Source organism: Acomys russatus, chromosome 1 (assembly GCF_903995435.1).
Source record: "Acomys russatus chromosome 1, mAcoRus1.1, whole genome shotgun sequence".
NCBI lineage: Eukaryota > Metazoa > Chordata > Mammalia > Rodentia > Muridae > Acomys > Acomys russatus.
The window spans coordinates 111,113,946-111,135,483 of NC_067137.1; the positions used below are offsets into that span (position 1 = coordinate 111,113,946).

The 21,538-nt window shown below is 44.3% G+C and overlaps 1 protein-coding gene across 1 annotated transcript; it reads left to right on the forward strand.

Moving 5' to 3' along the window:
* The first annotated feature begins 66 nt into the window (after nt 1–66).
* Nucleotides 67–21,124, forward strand: Ubr7 (ubiquitin protein ligase E3 component n-recognin 7). Its single transcript, XM_051150795.1, has 11 exons — nt 67–290; nt 4,441–4,574; nt 4,988–5,048; nt 6,380–6,475; nt 8,242–8,295; nt 8,738–8,843; nt 11,479–11,687; nt 12,801–12,950; nt 13,563–13,725; nt 15,008–15,069; nt 20,933–21,124. The coding sequence occupies exons 1-11, from the start codon at nt 141–143 to the stop codon at nt 21,023–21,025; spliced, it is 1,278 nt and encodes a 425-aa protein (XP_051006752.1). The 5' UTR covers nt 67–140; the 3' UTR covers nt 21,026–21,124.
* The last annotated feature ends 414 nt before the right edge of the window (nt 21,125–21,538 follow it).

Genomic DNA, 21,538 nt, shown 5'->3' on the forward strand with positions numbered 1-21,538 from the left:
AGTCGCCCCGCCCATTTTCTTCCATCTCCATCTATGGGATTGGCTGCCTGGCGCTCAGGCCCCACCTCCTCCGACGCCCCTGGCGGCCACTTTTCCCGCCTCTGTCTGGGCTGCGCAGCGGAGATTGGTGACAGTTGAGGATGGCCGGAGCTGAGAGCCCCGCCGGCTGCCAGGCAGAGCTGGAGCCCGTGGTGTCGCTGGTGGACGTGCTCGAGGAGGACGAGGAGCTGGAGAATGAGGCGTGCGCCGTATTGGGCGGCAGCGACTCGGAGAAGTGCTCCTACTCGCAGGTGCGCACCGCCCGGCTGCTCTCGCCGCTCTGCCAGCTTCCCGCTGGCTGCGGCCGGGTTCGCTCCGGGATGGTCCTTCACCCTCGGCTTCCACTTTCATCTGCGGCTTGTCGCCAGCAGGGCTCTCTCCCTCCGCCCTGCCTGGTACTCTGCAGGCTTTGGTCGTGGAGCAGCAGCTCTGCCCTCCAGTTGTCGCCTCTTGGTGGCCTGCTTTCCACGAGATTATGCTCATGACCTCTCAAACCCAGATACTCTTCGCTCCGCTTTCCCCACCCCTAAAAGAATGTTAATTGGGCTCCGGACGGGGAAAGGTAAAGGGAACGTGGGCCGGTTGGGCATCTGGACATTCCTGCGGTCTTAACTGCTGGCTGGTGATTTATTTGTTTATTTATTTATTTATTCCGGTTGAGTGAAGTTCCGAGTGTATGTGCTGTGTGTGACACCCTCTCTCCCTCTGGAATAGATCGGAACCAGAATATCAGGTGGCCCTGGAAAGCCAAGAGAGGAGAAATGGATCTGGCGTTTGTGCGGCCGTGTGAACAAGAGTTTGAGGGGGGCTGAGATGCACGCATACCGTACATCTGAGAACTAAAGTGAAGAAGGGTGGGTAGGAAGGAAACAGGCTAACTGTGCCTATGGGTGGAGTGGAAGACTTAAGAGAAGGGAGGATGGAAGAGACTTGGAGTTTCTGTGAGGTGTGAGCTGAAGCCATAATACTGTTTGTCTTCGTTGACCAAGTTGGCTTTGCACTGCAAACTTGTTGGATTGTTGAGTAAATCTTGTAATCCAGAAATAGTCACAGAATGGTCACTTAAATTAAGTTAAACCCTTTAAAGGATCCCTGTTAGATTTCAAACCTGTGACAAAGGGCTGAGTGCCTATTTAACATACCAAAGCCCACTAAGGTGACTATTTAACTTACCAAAGCATTTGCTGGCCACCAGGTTCTCCCTACCTCCTTCAGTCCCCTTGAAGGCCCTCCTGGTTGGCATTCCCCCATCCCCACCCCCAACTCTGCCAAACTTCTCCAGCCCCAGGGCTTGACTACCCTTTCCCCCACCTGTTCTTTCCTAAATTATCCAACCATTTTGGTTACCCAGCTCTCTTTTAGGCCTTCTGGCTGCTGCACCTGGCTACCCTGACTCCTGTCTTCCCTCCCTCCCTCTCCTCATAGGGCCCCCAGGGTCCTGTTCACTCTGGACTCTCCCAGATGTCCTTGCCTCTAGCTATGCTCCTCCTCAGTGCCTGTGTGCACTGAGCTGGCCTCCTGGAGAGGGCTCAGTTAAAGACCTCAGGTGTGTACAATCTGAGGATATTTTGAGCTGAAAAGTTGCACTTTCCTTAAAGTTTATCTCCATCATACCAAGAAACAATCTTGTCCTTATTTGTTTTTTTTGTTTTTCAAGACAGGGTTTCTCTGTAGCCTTGGCTGTTTTGGACTCGCTTTTAGGTTGGCCTGGAACTCAGTGATCTGCCTGCCTCTGCCTCCCAAGTGCTGGGATATTTATTTATCTTTATTGCTACTGATCTGATGTTGAAATCCAGGACCAGCCATATCCTTTCCTTTCCTTTTTCTTTTTATAACTGAATGACTACTAACCAGCCACTGCCCCGCCTTCCTTGGAAGAAGGAAAGGTCCTAACTCTGTATGTGAGCTGTTTATGAATATGTTTATCTTCATAAGTTATGTTAACTAAACATTTTTGTTGTTGGAGATAGGGTCTTTGTGTTTTTTCAAGACAGGGTTTCTCTGTGTAGCCCTGGCTGTCCTGGACTGACTTTGTAGACCAGGCTGGCCTCGAACTCACAGAGATCTGTCTGCCTCCCAAGTGCTGGGATTAAAGGCGTGTGCCACCATGCTTGGCAATGGGCTTTGTTTTTATTTTTGTTTTTTGAGACAGAGTAACATTGTGTGGCTCTAACTGGCCTGAAACTCACTATGTAGGCCAGGCTGGCCTTGAACTCACAAAGATCCACCTCCCTATTTGGCTAGGACTTTATAAAGGCATGGTATTAGGGTTTTTGTTGTTGTTGCTATTTTGCTTGTTTTTGTTTTGTTTTTTTGAGACAGGGTTTCTCTGTGTAGCCTTGGCTATCTTAGACTCACTTTGTAGACCAGGCTGGCCTCGAACTCACAGAGATCTGCCTGCCTTTGCCTCTAAAGTGCTGGGATTTCAGGCGTGCGCCACTGTGCCTGGCTTAGGTTTTTGTTTTTTAAATAGTTACATCTCTAGAAGTATAGACATTCAATTATTACTATTACTACTACTACTTTCTTTTAGTTTTTCAATAATAGAGTTTCTCTGTGTAGTCCTGGCTGACCCAGAACTCAGTCTATAGACCTGGCTGGCCTTGAACTCAGAGTTCTGCCTGCCTCTCTCTCCTGAGTGCTAGCCATAATTATTAGTGTGGATATGTGTGTGAGTGCACATGGCCCTTGAGGCCACAGGAGTCTAATCTCCCTGAGCTGAAGTTAAGTGGGTTATGAGCTGCCTAACATGTATACTAGAAACTCAATGCTAAGGTTGGGTGGCGGTGGCACATGCCTTTAATCCCAGCTCTTGGGAGGCAGAGGCAGGTGGATCTCCATGAGTTCGAGGCCAGCCTGGATTACAGAGCGAGTTCCGGGACAGCCGGAGCTGTTACACAAAGAAACCCTATCGCAAAAAACAAAAAACCAAACAAACAACAAAAAAAGAAACTCAGTGCTAGTTCTCTGTGAGAGCAGTATGCGTTCTTACCTCCGAGCCATCTCTCTAACCTCAGCTTGATTCAGTATTTTTTAAAAAGTGTGTGTGTGTATGTGTGTGCACGCGCGCACGCACACACAGACAGACATCAGAGAAAACTTTGTGGAATCAGTTGCCTCCTCTACCTTTATGTTGTTTCTGGAGATGGAATGCAGATTTTCAGGCTCACAAAGCCAGGGCCTTTACCAAGCACAGAGCTATCTTGCGCTGGTCCTGCTGAGTTGTCGTCATCTTCTTCTCCTTCTCCTCTTCCTTCTTCTTCTTGATGTATTTATTTATTATTTATACAATGTTCTGCCTGCATATCCACCTGCACGCCAGAAGATCTCATCATAGAAGGTTGTGAGCCACCACGTGGTTGCTGGGAATTGAACTCAGGACCTTTGGAAGAGCAGCTAGTGCTCTTTTTTAAAAAACATTTATTTATTATGTATACAGTGTTCTGTCTGCATGTACACCTGCAGCCCAGAAGAGGGCACCAGATCTCATTATAGAAGGTTGTGAGACACCTTGTGGTTGCTGGGAATTGAACTCAGGACCTTTGGGAAAGCAGCCAGTGCTTTTAACCTCGGAGCCATCTCTCCAGCCTGGTCCTACAGATTCTGTATTGAAGTAAAATAGAACTTTTGCATAGTTGGGCTGACTAGAGGGCTCAGTGAAGCCCCTGCTGCACCAGCGTGAGGGCCTGTGCTCAATCCCCACAGACTACAGAAAAAGCCAGGTATTAGGTAGGTTGTGTCCTTATAATCCCCTCTCTGGGAAGGCGTATGCCCCCTCACCAACATTTCTAAATTTTGGCTGTTTTTCCTCCAGCTTTTCATTTTTAAACATTTTAAGTCTGCAGGTAACTTGACAGAATAGTACTCCCTGTGTGTGTGCTGCTTTAATCTGTCTCCATTGAGTGCATGCTTTCTTTTTTCTCTTCACTATCACACAGTAAGTAGTGGGCATCATTGGCCTCGTCTTCTCAGTGTCCCTGAAATATCAGCCCCAAGTGAAAATGATTATTTCCATGCACTGGTTTTCCTCTTTGGTTGATTATAAGCATTTTCTAATATGAAAAATGTGCACCAGGTGGTGGCGGCGACACATGACTTACCCAGCACTCAAGAGGCAGAGGCAGGAGGGTCTCTTGAGTCTGAGACAGCCTGGCCTACAGATCAAGGTCCTGAACAGCCAGGGCTTGTCTTGAAACACCCCTCACTCCCTGCTCTCAGAAGTGTTAGTACCCTCCTAAACCTATGTAAGTCACCTTTATATGTTGATGATTAAACAGATCAACTTATTCACAGATTTAAACTTCCTATTGCTAAAAGAAAAAAAAAAATCACATAAAACCAATCATCAGTATAGACCTGGAGTTTGTAATAACTATGTTTTTGATTTGGCTGATCTTCCAGGGCTCGGTGAAGAGACAAGCGCTGTACGCCTGTAGTACCTGCACACCAGAGGGAGAAGAACCAGCAGGGATTTGTCTAGCTTGCAGTTATGAATGCCATGGCAGTCATAAACTATTTGAGCTATACACAAAAAGGTAGGGCTGTTGCTGAGTGTCTTCTAAATGTTTATATTTTGCATCCATAATGCCTGCTTAATCTTGCTTTTCATTCAGAGTAATTGTGTGTTGGTAAAATTTCATATGGGAGGGAATGGTTTTTCCATAGGCCTTTTCAAATTTTAATTATGGATACTAGCTCAAATTACTTATCTTTTTCTTTCATTATTTCAGTTGTTTGTGTGTGAGAGCAATAAAGCTGTTTGTTTTTTATGTATCCTGATGTCTTGAATTGTAAAGTCTTTTTTGTTGTTGGAAAGCTCCAGATGAGATGAACGAGCACGAAAAAGGCCAGATTCTAGAAATGAGTTAGAAAGGGAAGTGAGGGTCAGTACCGAAAGAGTAACTTTAAAAGAAAACTTAAATATGTGTTCTTCCTCTTTTCTTAATAGGAATTTTCGCTGTGATTGTGGAAACAGCAAGTTTAAAAATTTGGAATGCAAATTGTTTCCTGTAAGTAAGCACTGTGATTACAAATGTCCTTGGGAGCTGAAGAGATGGCTCACTAGCTCAGAGCGCGTTCTGTCCTTTCAAGGATCCAGTTCACTTTCCAGCTTCTAGAACTACCTGTAACTCCAGCTCCAGGGGATCTGAGACACACACACAATTTTTAAAATGCACTTAATGAGCTCAGGGTGGTATTTACCAAAGTGTAAAAAGCAAAATATTTTCCTAAATATTTATTCTTGAGTATTTTCACTTTTATTTGGTTGGAAAGATGAGATACTTTGAGAGTCTACAGTATACATTATAGTTAATATTAAAGGTCTGGGAAGAGATGCTTTCTAAGCTGATTTTTATTTATGTTGGTCATCTCTGCGTGGAGAAGCTTTTAGAGCAAAGCGTGTGACTAGATGAAGAGCTACAGTAATTATAAAGAGCTGCCTGCAAAACAAAACTATACTTTCAGAGAAATCATGGGAAAATTGCAAGAGAAAGAGAGAATTGTTCATTAATAATTGCTAAAACTTCCATGTTTCTCCTTTAAGTTTATGATTAATTTTGATAATTACCTTCTTTTTACTCCCTAGTAACCTGGAAGTCTTGGCTTTCACACTTGCATTTAAAGAAATGTCTTGAGGGCTGGAGAGATGGTTCAGCGGATGAGATTAGAACCTGAGTTCCATTCCCAGCACCTGTCTCATGGGTACAACTGCCTGTAACTCCAGCTCCAAGAGGACCTGACTCCTTTAGCCTCTACAGGCACCTGCACTCATGTGCACATACATTTGTGCATGCACGCACACACACACATTAAAATTAAAAACAAAAAGAAAGAAAGAAGTGAAGGCAAGTGTAGTGACATTTGCTTACCTGTATTCCCAGCACTTGGGAGGCAGAGGCAGGCAGACCTCTTTGAGTTCAAGGCCAGCCTGGTCTACATAGTGAGTTCTAGGATAGCCAGGGCTACACAGAGAAACCTTGCCTTGAAAAAACTATTTAAAAAAAGAAAAGAAAGAAAAAAAAAAAGCGTGTTGAAATCCCAGGCCAGTGTCAGTTCACATAAGCTGGTTATATGATTAATTTTGATCTGTTGTATGCATATGTTAAATTTCCCCCAATTGCTGCAAAGCATATGGAAAAAATAAGGTATTTTTTTTTGTTTCTGTGGCTTGAAAAAGTATTTGTCTATTAGTGACCTTTTTTCTTGTTGCTGGAAAGTTAATGACTAGCTTGCAGGAAGATACTTAATGCAGAGATGTATTAAATGTATAGATTTTATGGTGCATGAGATTATACCTAATATTAGACTATTATATGTACTGAGATTTATTCTCTTTCAGGACAAATCAAAAGTAAATTCTTGCAATAAGTACAATGACAACTTTTTTGGATTATACTGCATTTGTAAGAGACCTTATCCTGACCCTGAAGATGAGGTAAGAGAATCAGAAGTTTAGATAAACTCAGGTGGCTTTAGAACTGAACGGGGGCTTTGTTGTTACTGTTTGGTTTAGGTTTTTTTTTTTTTTTTTTTTTTTTTTTTTTTTTTTTTTAATCATCCAAATAAAATACTGGGGAAGACTTTCCTTTCTTGAGAAAGCACCCCACCCCATCTGTTTCTTTCCTTTGTGAAGAAAATAAATATGCAAATAGGCATCTTTTAAAATTTCAATTGCAAGTGTAAGCAAAATTCCAGGATTATTCTGTGCATTTACTTCTGAAGCTTGTTTATACTCATGTGTCCTAGATCGGCTTCCATAGTAAACAGGATACAAATGCAGCTGGATGTGGTGGTTCATGCTTTTAGTCTCAGCACTCAGGAAATGGAGGCTGGAGTGCAGTCACAGGGTCAAGTTGAGCCTGAACCACATAAGGAGCCGAGGCCAGTCAGGGCTGTATAGGGAGACCCTGTCTCAAAAAGAAAAGAGTAGAAAGCTTACAAGCCTGTCTTGTAGCTGCCACAAGCCAGTTAATGTAAATGCTTCTATAGCAGAATGCACTGTCTGGATGGTCACTGTGAGGCTTCAGTGCACATCGATAGCTATGAAACTATAGAGCGCTCAGGCAAAGCTGCTGGTCAGTCCAGGGATATTTATTTGTGTTTAGCGTTGTGATCCTGACTACCAGAAGGATTCAGCCAGTAATAGTTATTTTAATAGTATTTTTCTTTTTTGTCTTCTTTTTGTTGTTGTTTGCTTTGGGATTTTTCCAGACAGGGTTTCTCTGTGTTAACAACAGCCAAGGCTGTCCTAGACTTGCTTTGTACGTCTTGAACTCACAGAGATTCACCTGCCTCTGCCTCCTGAGTGCTGCAACCACAATGCCCAGCTTTCCCCCCCCCCCCACCCCACCCCTGACAGTTTCTCTGTGTAGCCTTGGCTGTCCTGGACTCACTCTGTAGACCAGCCTGGCCTCAAACCCACAGAGATCCACCTACCTCTGCCTCCTTGAGTGCTGAGATTAAAGGTGTTTGCCACCACGCTCGGCTTAAAAATGTGTTTTAAGATATATTTCATGTATAAGAGTGCTTTGCCTGTATGTATGTAGGTGTACCAAGTGTGTACCTGGTGCACATGGAGACCTTCAGGGGATCAGTTCCCCTAGGACTGGAGTTGTCAGTGTGACATGGGTGCTGGAGCACTAACCTAGCTTCTCTGCTAGAGCAGCAAGTACTCTTAGCCACTGAGTCGTCTCCTCAGCCCAAAACTGGGTAGTTTTAACAATGGGGTGGAATGTTTCTTATAGTACCTTTGAAACAATCCCCGCCCCAAAAGTAATATATTGAGAAACAGGAAGAAAAACAAAACTCTGTCTATCGTTCTTCTTATTTATGTATTTATGTATTTATTTATTTATTTATTTATTTATTTATTTATGTCTCTTAAGGAAACACCAAGTACAGGGACAGAAAAACATTAAGGTGTTAACCAGTTGGTATGAAAGCCAAAGATAAGGGGAACCATCCCCACACAGTCTATTCTTGGTGTGTAACTTTTCTAGTAGCGGATACCAAGGAGCTTTGCTAATTGCTTGCAAGCTACTTCATGTAGACTGCATTTATCCTCTTGACTACCCTTACGTGGACAGATTTCTCATGGAGTTGCTAGAGAATTACTTATTATTTATTTAATTCTACCATGGGCCAGATTTACTTCAATGTCCTAAAATTCAAAACAATCATTAACAAAATGTTTTTTGTCAGGTTCCAGATGAGATGATTCAGTGTGTGGTCTGTGAAGACTGGTTCCATGGCAGGGTAAGGAATACTTTGACCATTAAGATGTGTCCTGTGGGGCATGATGGGAGATGAGATGCCTGTTGTTTTAGCACTTGATGGATAGAGGGAAAAAATCAGGAGTTTGATGCCACCCTCAGTTACTTGAGACCCTGTCTAAAAAGCAAATAAATGGGGCTGAGAAATGGCTCATTGACTGGGTCAAAGAGTACATCTTTAATCTTAGACTTGGAAGGCAGACAGCTGTGAGTTCAAGGCCAGTCTAGTAAATGTAGCAATTCCCAAGCCTTCCAAGGGCTACATAGTGAGACCCTGTCTCAAAAAAAATTTATTTTCTGTTTTCTTTTACATTCCCGGTGATGAAGATGTGATCAGTGTGCTTTTGTAGTATCTGTTTATAAAACGACAGGCATGCTAGAGGACTTGGAGATCGCAGGAAAAATTTGGTTTTCTGTTTCCACAGCATCTTGGTGCCATTCCCCCTGAGAGTGGGGATTTCCAAGAGATGGTGTGCCAGGCTTGTATGAAGCGCTGTTCTTTCCTGTGGGCGTATGCTGCTCAGTTGGCAGGTAAGTGTTTCTGTGGGGTTGATGTGGCACAAATTTGTGTTCATGAAATGTGTGTGTTCAATCCAGAATTTTTAAAGATTTATTTATTTATTATGTATACAATTCTCGGCCTGCGCGTGTTCCTTCCTACCAGAAGAGGGCACCAGATACATTACAGATGGTTCTGAGCCATCATGTGGTTGCTGGGAATTGAACTCAGGACCTCTGGAAGAGCAGCCAGTGCTCTCAACCTCTAAGCCATCTCTCTAGCCCCTCAATCCAGAATTTTTAGAAGCTGTTTTTAACTGGACTTTAGAGAGATCTGGGAATCCTCCAGCTATGGCCCTTTACCACCCAGTGCTCTTCGACTAGTTGGAGCCTACGAAGAGCAGATGTGAACTGGACCCTGTGATGCCGAGGGTTGATGCAACAGAGTTAGGCAAAGTGTAGAAGGTAGTATTTGGTTGGGGCTTTAAAAGATAAATAGAACTAAGGGAAGTAGGTAAGTATAAGACATATTTTGAAGGTGTCTGCATGATAATTTTAGGGTGATGACACAATGCCCTAGACTTATCAATAGTTGATGAATATTGCTTACAGTTCTTGAATCTGACACTAAGTGTCAGGGTGCCAGGTATTAAGGCCATTTTTCTGTGTGTCTTCATGCCATGGAGAGAGCATATAGGAAGGCTCTATGACCTAATTACCTTCTAAAAGCCATACCTTTTGATACTACAGCACTGGAGGTTGACTTTTTTTTTCCAGAATCATTTTTTTTATTTAATTAATTTTTTCAGATTACATCTCAATTGTTTTTCCCTCACTTGTATCCTCCTGTTCCTCCCTCCCTCCCACTTTCACCCTATTCCCCTCCCCTAGAGGTTGACTTTTAACATATGAAGTTTGGGACATGTATGTATCCACCCATGGCAGATGGGCAAACAGCATGCTACGTAGGTGACACACAAGAAATGGAGTACAATCACACGCTGTCATGGTGGGTCATCAGTCAGTGCCCTGTGTGCTGATTCCACTTAACTGGACATATTTTCTGCTGTGCATATTAATTTCTTGTCCTCACCTTTAGGGACTTTGACCCCAAAAGCCACAGCAGCATAGCTGTGTCTAAGATCTCTTCCTACACTGGCTTTACCTCAAGGTTGCCACAGTCAGAGCTCTTTCTGTTCATTCTTCCAGATCCAGCTCAGCTCAGACACTTGAGTTGTATGTATTTCCCACTGGGTTTTCTCTTTGGCCTTTGGTGGTTTGGTTGTTTGGTTGTTTGTACTCTAAGAATCAAAGCCAGACTCTCACACATGCTGGGCAAGAGCTGTCTTCTAAGCCTCCTCTAGCCCTGATGCTTGTTTTTTCAAGTAGGGTTTCTCTGTCGCCCAGGCTGGCCTCAAAGCCTTCCGCATCCTCATGTCTCAGCCTGAGGGTTCTTTGTTTTACCGTCCCTGGCAGATGCTTTGCCCTCGATGCATCACCATTACCCCTGTTAGCGCCTTTGCCATTGGTCTGCAGACCCATCCTTTCTAATGCTCTCCTCCCAACTAAAACCTTTTGTTTTCCAGAATTGTGTGTTTCCTGGTTTTAGTGAAATCCCTTTCTGTACATGCCCTTACTGTACTCTATTTTATCTGGTTCCTTATACCTCCACCCCCTTTCTCCACTTCTCATCCCTTCCAACACCCCCACACCACGTAGGAGAGAAAGGTTAGTGTGCTGAGAGGGCAGAGTTCTCTTAGACTACTTGGAGCTGTTTAGGGTTTTTGCAGGGAGACGGGTGCGGAAGCCTTCTTTCTCGGAGCTCTCATCCCTCACCCCTGGGCTCTGGAATTTATTTCTCTCAGAGTCCTCACAATTAAACTCTCTGCAGCTGGTAAAGAGCCCCTGTCAGAGCCTGCACGAGGCAAATAGTTGGCTGCTGTGGGCAGTCTGAATCAGCCTCATATCCCACACCTGGGATTAAAACAAAAATACGTTTACATAACATAACTGAAAGCTGAGGGTGGTGGCGCATGCCTTTAATCCCAGCACCCGGGAGGCAGAGGCCGATCTGTGTGAGTTAGAGGCCAGCTCGGTCTACAAAGCAAGTCCAGGACAGCCAGGGCGACACAGAAAAACCCTGTCTTGAAAAAACAAAAACCCAAACAAAACCCCCATAACATAACTGAGTTTTTAATGATCCCAAACTTCCACCACACCTTCCCCTGCCTCGTTTCTTTAGCTAGCTCTTCTTTTAGCAGCTGTAGTGTATCCGTTATATATAAAGTGCTTATGTAGTGATTAATATTTCTTAATGAATCATTTATTTGGATTTTGCAGGCATAATGTTAAAAAGCAGTGCTAATTCCTTTGTTTTTTTGGTATTGTTTTGTTTTTCTGTTTTTTCGAGATAGTATGTCTCTGTGTAGCCTTGGCTGTTCTGGACTTCCCTATAGACCAAGCTGGACTCGAACTCACACAGATCCGCCTCTGCTTCCCAAGTGCTGGGATTCCACCCCTACACCCCTGGAATTCCCCCTCACCCCCACCCCAGCGCTAATTCCTTTGTTATTACAGAGATTCAGGTTGCCTTTTTCCCTAGTCTGATATATTTTAAGAGTGGTTTCTTGGTCTGAGAGGCCTGTGTTGTGTGTCATTGAACCCACAGTCAACAGGGTATCTGCTGAAGATGGCGGGCCGCTGCTGAATGTTGATGGAATGGCTGATCAAGATGTTGTCAAGCCTGAAAATGGAGGCCATGAAGACAACACCTTGAAAGAGAATGTTCCAGAACATGGAAGGAATGCTGGCAAGGAAGTTAAAGTTGAGCAGAATAATGAACCATGTACCAGCTCTAGTTCTGAGTCTTCCCTCCAGGTAGTATCGGAAGTTCAGGCCACATAACATACGAAATGAAACTAAAGGCTGGAAGAGCAGGAGAGATGGCTCAGAGGTTAAAAGAACTAGCAACCCCATGGTGGCTCACAACTATCTGTAATGTGATCTGGTGCCCTCTTCAATCAATCAATCTTAAGAAAAGAAAAAAAGAAAAAAAAATTAAGGCTAGAGTGATAGCATAGTCAGCTGAGTGCTTGGGCCTGAGTTTGATCCTCAGGGTCACGACAAAAGGCTGAGGAGGTGGTTCAGCTGGTAAAGTGCTTGCCCTACAAGTGTGAGCACTTTAGTTCTCTAGTAAACCATGGGAAAAAACAAAATGGCCAGGTTGGGCGTGATGGCACTTTGATTCCAGCACTTAGGAGGCAGAGGCTGGCTGATCTCTGTGAATTTGAAGCTGGCCTAGTCAACATAGCAAGTTCCAGGTTAACCCAAGCTATATAGTGATACCCTGTCTCAACGACAAAACGTGGTGCAGTATGCACCTGTATCCCAGGGCTGGAAAGCTGGAGCTGAGAGCATCCCTGGAGTTTGCTTACAGACATTCTAGCCAATCAGTGAGTTCCAGGGTCAGTGAGATCCTGTTTCAAAAAATAAAGTGGAGAAGTTGATTGAGGAAGATAATTGCATACAGACATACACACACACAGAGGGGAAGAGAGAGAGAGAGAGAAAGGGGAGAGAGAGGGGGGGTGGGGGGGGGAGAAAGAGAAGGAAGAGAGAACTGGGCATGTGGTTAAAAGCAGTGGTTGCTGTTCCAGAGGATCAGGGGTTCCACTTCTAGAACCCACAAGGTTGCTTATAACCAACCATCTGTAACTGCAGTCCCTCTTACAGCCTTTTGGACGCCAGGCATGCATATGATGTACAGACATGGATGTGGGCGGTAAAGCAGGATGCAGGGTCTCTCTGTGTAGCTTGGCTGTCCTGAACTTGCTTTGTAGACCAGGCCGGCCTGGAATGCACAGAGATCTGCCTGCCTCTGCCTCCCAGTGCTGGGATTAAAGGCCTGCGACACCACACTCGGCGAATAAATTATGTTCTTCTAACTTAAAAATACGAAGACTCATACTTCAGATTTCAATTTTATTTCAGACAGTGTTTAAGAATGAAACCACCAAAACTGAGCTGCAGTCTGGCTGCAGACTTCAGGAACTCCAGGCCAAGCAGTTTGTAAAGAAAGATGCTGCCACCTATTGGCCCTTGAACTGGCGCAGCAGGCTGTGCATCTGCCAAGACTGTATGGTGAGTGTCGGGCAATTTTTTATGGGCCAAGTTGATGAAGTCACACTTGTAGACCAAGTTCTTGTAAACGAAAATAGGAAGTATGCCATACTTTCTACCAAGTTTAGTAGAAAGCACGGGGCTGGAGAGGGCTCAGTGGATAAGCGTACTTGCTATTCTTGTAGAGGCCTCAGGCTCAGTTCCCAGCACCATCATGGAGGCTCACACATGTCTGTGCTGCAGTCCCAGATGATCTGATAGTTTCTTCTGGCCTCTGTGAGCACTGCATATAGTGCACAGACAAAATGCCCCTGCACATAAGAATAAGTACTTGGAGAAAACCCACCAGTTCTTTTATTTGTATTACAGCATTGCTCAGAAACCCAAGGGCTTGAAAATTAGTAGACTAGTAAATTTTAAATTCAGACCACATAGACCAAATGTCTTGTGGAAGCTGGAAGATTTCTGAAAAATACCTGGGCCAAAAGTTTAAATTCAATAGGCAACTGCGGAGCTCACTGTTTTCTAGGTATGAATTTTAAAATGAATGGAGTTGTTATTCTCTTGAACTTGACTTTCTGAAAATGACATTCTAAAATGAGGACACTGAATTTTTTTTTTTTTTTTTTAAAGAAAATGTATGGAGAACTAGACGTCCTGTTCCTGACAGATGAATGTGATACAGTTTTGGCGTATGAGAACAAAGGCAAGAGTGACCAGGCAGCTGATAGACGCGACCCTTTAATGGACACCCTTAGCAGCATGAACAGAGTCCAGCAAGTGGAGCTCATTTGTGGTAAATATGGTCCATAAGGAGAATGTATAAAGATAATAAACATTTATGTTTCTAATTATGAAACAAAAATTGAAATCAGAACTCTGTAGTAGACCTTAAGTACTGGTTGATTTTTAATAATGCTGAATAGTCAGTTGGTATTACCAATGGCTGATTAGCTTTTCACGCTACAATAACGTTTAAGAAGAAACCACAGTTTTGCCAGGTGTGATGGCGCATGTCTTTAATCCCAGCACTTGAGGGGCAGAGACATGAGGATTTCTGTGCGTTTGAGGCCAAGTCTGGTCTAACATAGTGAGCTTCAGGTCAGCCAGGGCTCTGTAGAGACATTGTCTAAAAAAAGAGAAAGAAAGAAACCACAATATGTACTATTTAAATTAAGGTTAGCTATCTGGACACAGAATAACAAGAGAAAAGTGATTTATCCTTTTAAAAGGACGTCACTGAGCATCATATCTCTTTTTGGGAAATGTGGCAGCTTTTAGAGTTCACAGAAAGCCATGAACCCCAGCATCCTCTGGCAGTTTAGTGTTCCAGTCTCAGCCATTTTCCACTTAGATCCCATGATCTTGTGTCCCTTTTATAGCATTGATTATTTCTCTTTTATCTGTAAACAGTTCAATTATTTTTTTGCCTTTATTAGACTAAAAACTTTTAAGTTTTTTCTTAGTTGGTATACAGGCAATAGGCTTCATTTTAATATTTTCATATGCGTGTATTACTAGTCTTTGGGTGAAATTATATGCATGCGAGAGCACACACAAAAACACACACATTCAGAGACCCTGACTAAAAGTTTTTCAGCAATAGGGGCTGTGTTTAAGAGATTCTTCATCAATGATAATGCTGGCGATGGTGGCACACACCTTTAATCCCAGCACTTGGGAGGCAGAGGCATCATTCAAGGCTGGCCTGGTCTACAGACTGATTTCCAGGAAAGCCAGGGCTACAGAGACAAATCTTGTCTCTGAAAACCAAAGGGGGGGAAAAGCTGTCTGATGAGTCCAAGGTTACTTCAGGGGCTTGATTTGCTGAGAAGCTGGGATCCCTTTTCAGAGGTCTCAGTTGGCACTTACAAAGTGAGGGGATTTCTAGGTGGTTTGTTCTTATTAAACATAAAGACCCAGATACTGAAAGGAAGGAAGGAAGCCCAGAGTTGAGAGAAAAGAGAACAAGTTTTTCTGGGTTTTAACTAAGAAAACATTGATATAAATGGCAAATATTTTGTTTTTAAAAGTGTATGGCCTGTGTGAACTTGAGGACTTTTTGTGATTTGTCTTAGAATACAATGACTTGAAGACTGAACTGAAAGACTACCTGAAGAGATTTGCTGATGAAGGCACGGTATGTTGCATTAAATAACCTTAGTCACGGCTTTGTTAGTTTTGAATAAATTGTTTTCTTTTTTTTCTTTCTTTCTTTCTTTTTTTTTTTTTTTTTTTGGTTTTTCGAGACAGGGTGTCTCTGTGTAGCTGTCCAGCTGTGTAGCTGTCCAGCTGTCTTGGACTCACTTTGTAGACCAGGCTGGCCTCGAACTCTCAGTGATCCACCTGCCTCTGCCTCCCGAGTGCTGGGATTAAAGGTGTGTGCCACCACTCCCCGGCTCATTGTTTGTTTTCTTTAATGTTACAAAACTGATAAGAAAAAGAAGATTGGGCTGGAGAGATAGCTCAGAGGTTAAGAGGACTGGCTGCTTTTCCAAAGGTCCTGACTTCAATTCTCAGCAACCATATGGTGGCTCACAACCATCTAGAATGACATCTGGTGCCCTCTTCTGTATACATAATAATAAATAAATCTTTGGGGGAAAACAAAAGATTAATGGTGGCTCACGCCTTTGATCCCAGGACTTGGGAGGCAACCTGGTCTACAGAGCGATCTCTAAGGGCTGCTAGCCAGAGAATCCCTGTCTCAAAACCCTATTCCCCCACCGCAAAATTGTGCAACATAAATGTAATACTTGAAGTTTTCCTTTTTTTTTTTTTCGTCCTCTTCCTCTTCCTCTTTGTTTGTAATTTGGAACAGGATTTTTGCATGTAGCCTTGGCTGGCTTGAAATTCTTCATATGCCTGTCTCAGCTCCCCAAATGCTGGGATCACAAGGGTTTACCACAATGCCTGATTGAGTAGCTGAAAATTTAATGCAGAAACTACTTACAGGGGTATTGGCAGGCCAAGGAAGGATCAGTAGGGGACAGTGAAACATCAGGGATCCTTACTAATAGCTTTTCCTCCAATGTAATTTAGGCCACATTAAAAGTAGATAAAGGTGGGGCTGGAGAGATGGCTCAGTGGTTAAGAGCGCCGCCTGCTCTTCCAGAGGTCCTGAGTTCAATTCCCAGCAACCACATGGAAGCTCCCAACCATCTCTATAATGTAATCTGATACCCTCTTCTGCAGATAAAGCACTCATATGCAATAAATAAAATAAATAAGTCTTTAAAAAAAGTAGATAAAGGCAGGTTTATAAGATGCTGCTCCCAGGTAGTTCCCTGGTCCCAAGGAATGGGGCCAGAGATATCATTCATCTGGACTAAGGCAAGGACATTGTATGGATTTTAGGTGAGGGGTGATGATGTGTCAGCTAGGAGCTGGGATCGTGCATATCTATCTGTCTGTCTGTCTGTCTATCTAGTCAAAAGTTGAGCCCTTGGGCAGGCACCGGTGGGTTGCCTGAAATATGGAGAGGAAGGATGATGATGTGTTGGCGAGGGCTTTCTCTGAGGGATGGTTGAGGGGTTAAGGGAAGGAGAGCAGATAGGTTTTCCAGCTTGTCTTGGGGCTAGCAGGGGTTCAAACCAGACACCATCTCTAAATGTGGGTGGGACGGTCACGCAGAGTCTGATTATATTGGAGGGTTATTGGAAGAATCTGCTGACTCAGATCCTGGGGAGGGGAATGGGAAGATGACTTGGCAGAAACAGTTAAAATATAGGGTTCTGAGAGGCCCAGAGTTAGGACAACTCTGACCATCATGTGCTGAAACATTCTCTTGCTTACTACATCTATACATTTGTTGTTGTTGTTTGTTTTTTTTGAGACAGGGTCTCTCTGTGTAGCCTGGCTGTCCTGGACTTGCTTTGTAGACCAGGCTGGCCTCGAACTCACAGTGATCTGCCTGCGCGCGCCCCCCGCCCTCGAGTGCTGGGATTAAAGGCGTGTGCCACCACGCCCAGCCATTTTGTTGTTTTTTAAGACTTTATTTTTTAAGCTGGGTGCAGTGGCATGTGTGTATGAGTGTTTGCCTTTATGTATGAATGTGTACCACATACACACCTGGACCCCAAGGAGGCCACACAAGGCAGTTGGATGCCCTGGAACTGGAATTATAGGCACGTTGCCGCCATGTTGGTGCTGGGAACCAAGCCTGGGTCCTCTACAAGACGGCCTGCCTCTTAGCCACTGAGCCTTCTCTCCAGCACCAATAAATAGTCTGTGCTTTTGGCATCACTGTAGGATGTGTAATGCTTTAAAATAGAGTTCTGGATACATTTGTAGGAATTTCCTCTTTGTCTCCATGGCCTGAGACTGTCCTTTTCAGTGCTTAGGGCTTTGCTTCACTTGGGATCAAGGCAGCTGCGTGAGGCCTGGGAGCAGTTGTGCCAGTCCACTCACACATCCCTGCGGATAAAGGAGTCCATGTCTCTGGGTTTCTGGACAGATTAAAAGGGTCTCATCCCAAATGGTTCTGGGTTTGTTGCTGTTGAGACAGTCTCACTTTGTAGTGGTGGGTAGCCTGGAAGTCCCTAGTAGACCAGGCTGGCCTAGAACTCACAGAGATCCACTTGTCTTGCTTGGACTCAGTGCTGGGGTTAGAGGTGTGTGCCCCATGCTCAGCTCCGTTCTTGCGTTTTAGAGCTAGCTCTACTTGCCACACTCTGGTGGTTACAGTTGTGCTTTCTTTGCTGCAAAGTCTCTACTTGAACTTCTTCCTGCTGGAACTGAGGCGTGTCATAGGTGGGTGGGGCTTTGCCTCATGTATAACCTCTGCAACCCCCACACCCTCGGGGAGTTAGAGCCAAACTCACAAAATGATGCTGTGTAGTTGTGGTCACTGTGTGTGTAGTTAGTGTGGTCACCGTGCTTTTTATTAAGTTTCTCACTCAGTCTTAAATCCTATTACAGGGGGATGGCCTAGCAGGTAAGAGCTCTTGCTGTGCAGTCCTCATGGACCTGAGTTTACATCCCAAAACTTATACAAAAAGCGGGCATAATTGCACACATCTGGAACCCCAGTGCTGTGGGGGCGGGTGGCCACTAGCTGCTCCAGCTCCAGAGAGCGAGCCTGCCTCAAGGAAATACAATGCAGAGTGATTTGGCAGGACACCTGACATGCTCCCGGGGCTTCTGTGTGTGTATCTCACATACCTGAAAACACACTCTACTTTCTTTCTCTCTCAATCATATTAGAAAAAATAGATAATGTCTTTTTATTATTTTTTCAAAAGGAATATTTACTGGGAAACTAAACATAACCAGAAACAAAACACAAGAGAACAAAGGCAGAGTTGCAAATGAACTGAGAGAATTCAATTTGCTAGCCGGCTTCTGGCAGCAGCTGTCCTGGCTAAGTAAAGCTATCCACACACACTCTGTTCACCGCGTGGGCAGTCATCTCTGCCTGAATGCCCCCACACAGGTGTCTTTGAGTCGGTAGCTCATTCACTAGTAACCCAGGCTGCTAGCTCAAGGCAGGGATGTGCTCAATAGGCTGTCTACCTCAGGGTCTCCAGCCTGGGGTCCCAGTGCCAAAGACATGTCAAAGCTTAACAAGATGGCTGTCAATAGCCTTTTGTTGGAGCCATTCTAGATTTTTTGGAATCATTACTATAGGCGCATCTACCTGGGTCTAGTGACAATATTTCTGCTTACTATCCTGTTGGCACTTGCCCTGATAATGTCTTTTTCAATTTACAATTTGAAAATAATATATACATAGAAATTTTTGTATCTGATTTAAAAGAACAGAAAAATGTAATTTTAAAATTCCAGCACTTGGGAGGCAGAGACAAGCAGATTCTATTAGTGGGTTCCAGGACAGCCAAGGCTATATTGTGAGACCCTGTCTCCAAAGGGGGGAAATATTTGGGGAGCCAGAGAGATGGCTCAGCAGTTAGGAGGGTTGCTTTTCCAGAGAACCTGAGTTTAATTCTCAGCACATACATGGCAGCTCCTGACTGTAACTTGGGGATTCACTACTTTATCTGGCATCTATGGGCATTGAACACACATGGTGCACTGACACACATACAGGAAAATACACCTAAAATAATAATACTTAAAAAAAAAATTGGGTGAAAAAAAAAAATTGGGTGGCCAGTGAGGTGGCTCAGTGGGTAAGGGCACCTGCCATCAGGCTTGATAACCTGCTTGAAAACGCGTGTGAAAGTTTTCCTCTAACCTTTGTACACGTGCTCCCCCGATAAATACATAAACATGACTGAAGGCATCAGGGATCCAGAATTTACCTGTGACTGTGGAGGCTTAGGTCTCCTGCCCCAGGGCCTGGGGATGTGTTCTCTATGGCCTGCTGTTAATATTTGTAGCCCAAGGTAGGGCAGCTCCTTTTGCTCGTGTGCATTTAAGTGCTTTTTCTTCTGTTCCCCTCACTCTGTCTCCCCATCCTTCCTTCCTACCAGTAAACACATGTGTTATTCCGTGTTTTACAATAGATGCAGAAACCTATGTCTTGTGATAGCTGCAGTAGACTCACGGCTGGGTTGTCCCAGTTTACCTTAGTTAATCCATGTTTTTTCGTGATCTTATTTACTTATCTCTCTCTCTCTTTCTCTCTCACACACACACACACATACACACACACACACACACACAATTTTATGTGCATTGGTGTTTTGACTGCATGCATGTCTATATGAGGGTGTCAAGATTCCTTGGAGCAGGAGTAACAGACAGCTGTGAGCCGCCATGTGGTTGCTGGGAATTGAACCGGGTCCTCTGGAAGAGCAGCCAGTGCTCTTAACTGCTGAGCCATCTCTCCAGCCTCCTTAGCCTTATTTTTGATTTTGCTAGTATTACAGACATGTTTGTATATAGTGCTTTAAATCCTCTGCCATAACTTAAAATAGTATCTCCATATTTTGAGTTGGTTTTGAGGGTTTCCCCTTTAGCCGTTTTTCTGTTGATAGAGCAATCATCTTTTTTAGACTCAAGGTACAATTTTTTTTTTTTTTTTTTTTTTTTTAAAGGAAGGATATTTTCCCAATCGGTGCAGAAGAAAGCACAAATCTAGGCTGGGTTTGGTGGTACAACACTTTATTCCCAGCCCTTGGGAGGCAGAAGCAGTGTATTTCTTTGTGTTCTAGGCCAGTGGGGCTATATAGTGAAAGCCTGCATCAAAAAGAAGAAATCACAGACCTAGAACAGAACAGACTTTGTTTTTTGCTGTGCTGTACAGACCTGAAGGAAAGCTGTGCTGATGAGCACCGGCAGTGTCCTTAGGCCTTTGGGGTTCTTGGTGTGGGCCCTGTCAAGGTTTGGCCAGTTCTTGTCAGGAATGTGCCATGTGCATCATAGACTGTAGCTCATCTGTTCTTGAAATGGCCCTGTTAGATAGGTGCTGCTTTTATTAAGTTAGGTTGACTAGGATGACTCATGGGACAGGGGACAAGTGTCTTCATGGGCAGCACTAGGTTTGAGACCGTTTCTTCTGCTGCCTGGCTGGGTGACTGGTCAGCTTCTGTGAGCCTCAGTGAGCATTTCTGTAAAAAGATGGTATTAACTACACACTAGGATACAGAGGCCTCTGTCAAATGTGGTTTGACTTAGGATTTACACCACTGCTGTGAAGGGAAAGCAGTGGCCATTTGGTAAAAACTACTTCAAGTTGTAAATCTGCCGCTCCTGTCAGTGACACTGTGCCCCCTGCACGGCATACTGTGTTCTCTGCCCTAGTGCTCGCTGCTTAGGTGTGTACAACCCAGTTTCCGATTGCAGTGAGCTTATCCACGTGTAATCCTTTGGTGAGCGGAGGGGCTCCTGCAATTCTTTTTGTTTGGTTTTTGTGTTTTTTGAGACTGAGACTCATTAGGTAGCCCAGGCTGGCCTTGAACTTGCAGACTGTGTTACCAGGCTAGCAGTTCTGGCTCTGGAATTAACCAGTGGGGTTCTTTAGCTTACTTGTGAGTGCTCTGACCCTTGGTTGCTGTTGTAGAATGTAGCTCTTTCAAATCTTGGCTTTTCACCAACAGGTTGTTAAGAGAGAAGATATCCAGCAGTTCTTTGAAGAATTTCAGTCAAAAAAGAGGAGGCGAGTGGATGGCCTGCAGTATTACTGCAGCTAGAGTGGAGGGCCGTGCTTCCTCATGCAGCGTCACGAAAATGCCACTGTTCCGGAATAAAGAGACCCGTGTCACACCTGATTCCCTTCCCATCCTCCTGTGGCGCAAGCTGCTTCTTAACAGTAGCCACAGCATTTATGTTGGCCTCGCAGCAAGCATCTGCTCTGACCCAGCTCATTCTGTAGACTTCAGCTGTTCTGTCCAGGGTTCCCAGGAGTTTTTTGCTTATGTTTTAAGGCTTTTGATTTGATCTTCAGAAAGGAAATTGGTTTCTTTTTTAGCAATTTGCTCCATGACTTCCACATGAGTAATTTCAGAGCTATTGCTTTCTGGATCCTCTGTGTCTTGCAGGTCCTCTTCCTGTCAGCCTGAACCTCTGTGGGCATCAATCTCGGCTGCCCCCACAATCATGGTGCCTTGGCTCAAAGCTTCCTCAGGCCTGCTCTGCAAGTCCTCTCACTGCTTTTGAGGTTTGATCATGGCTTGAAGGGATATGGGGACTTTTCTATGGCCCAG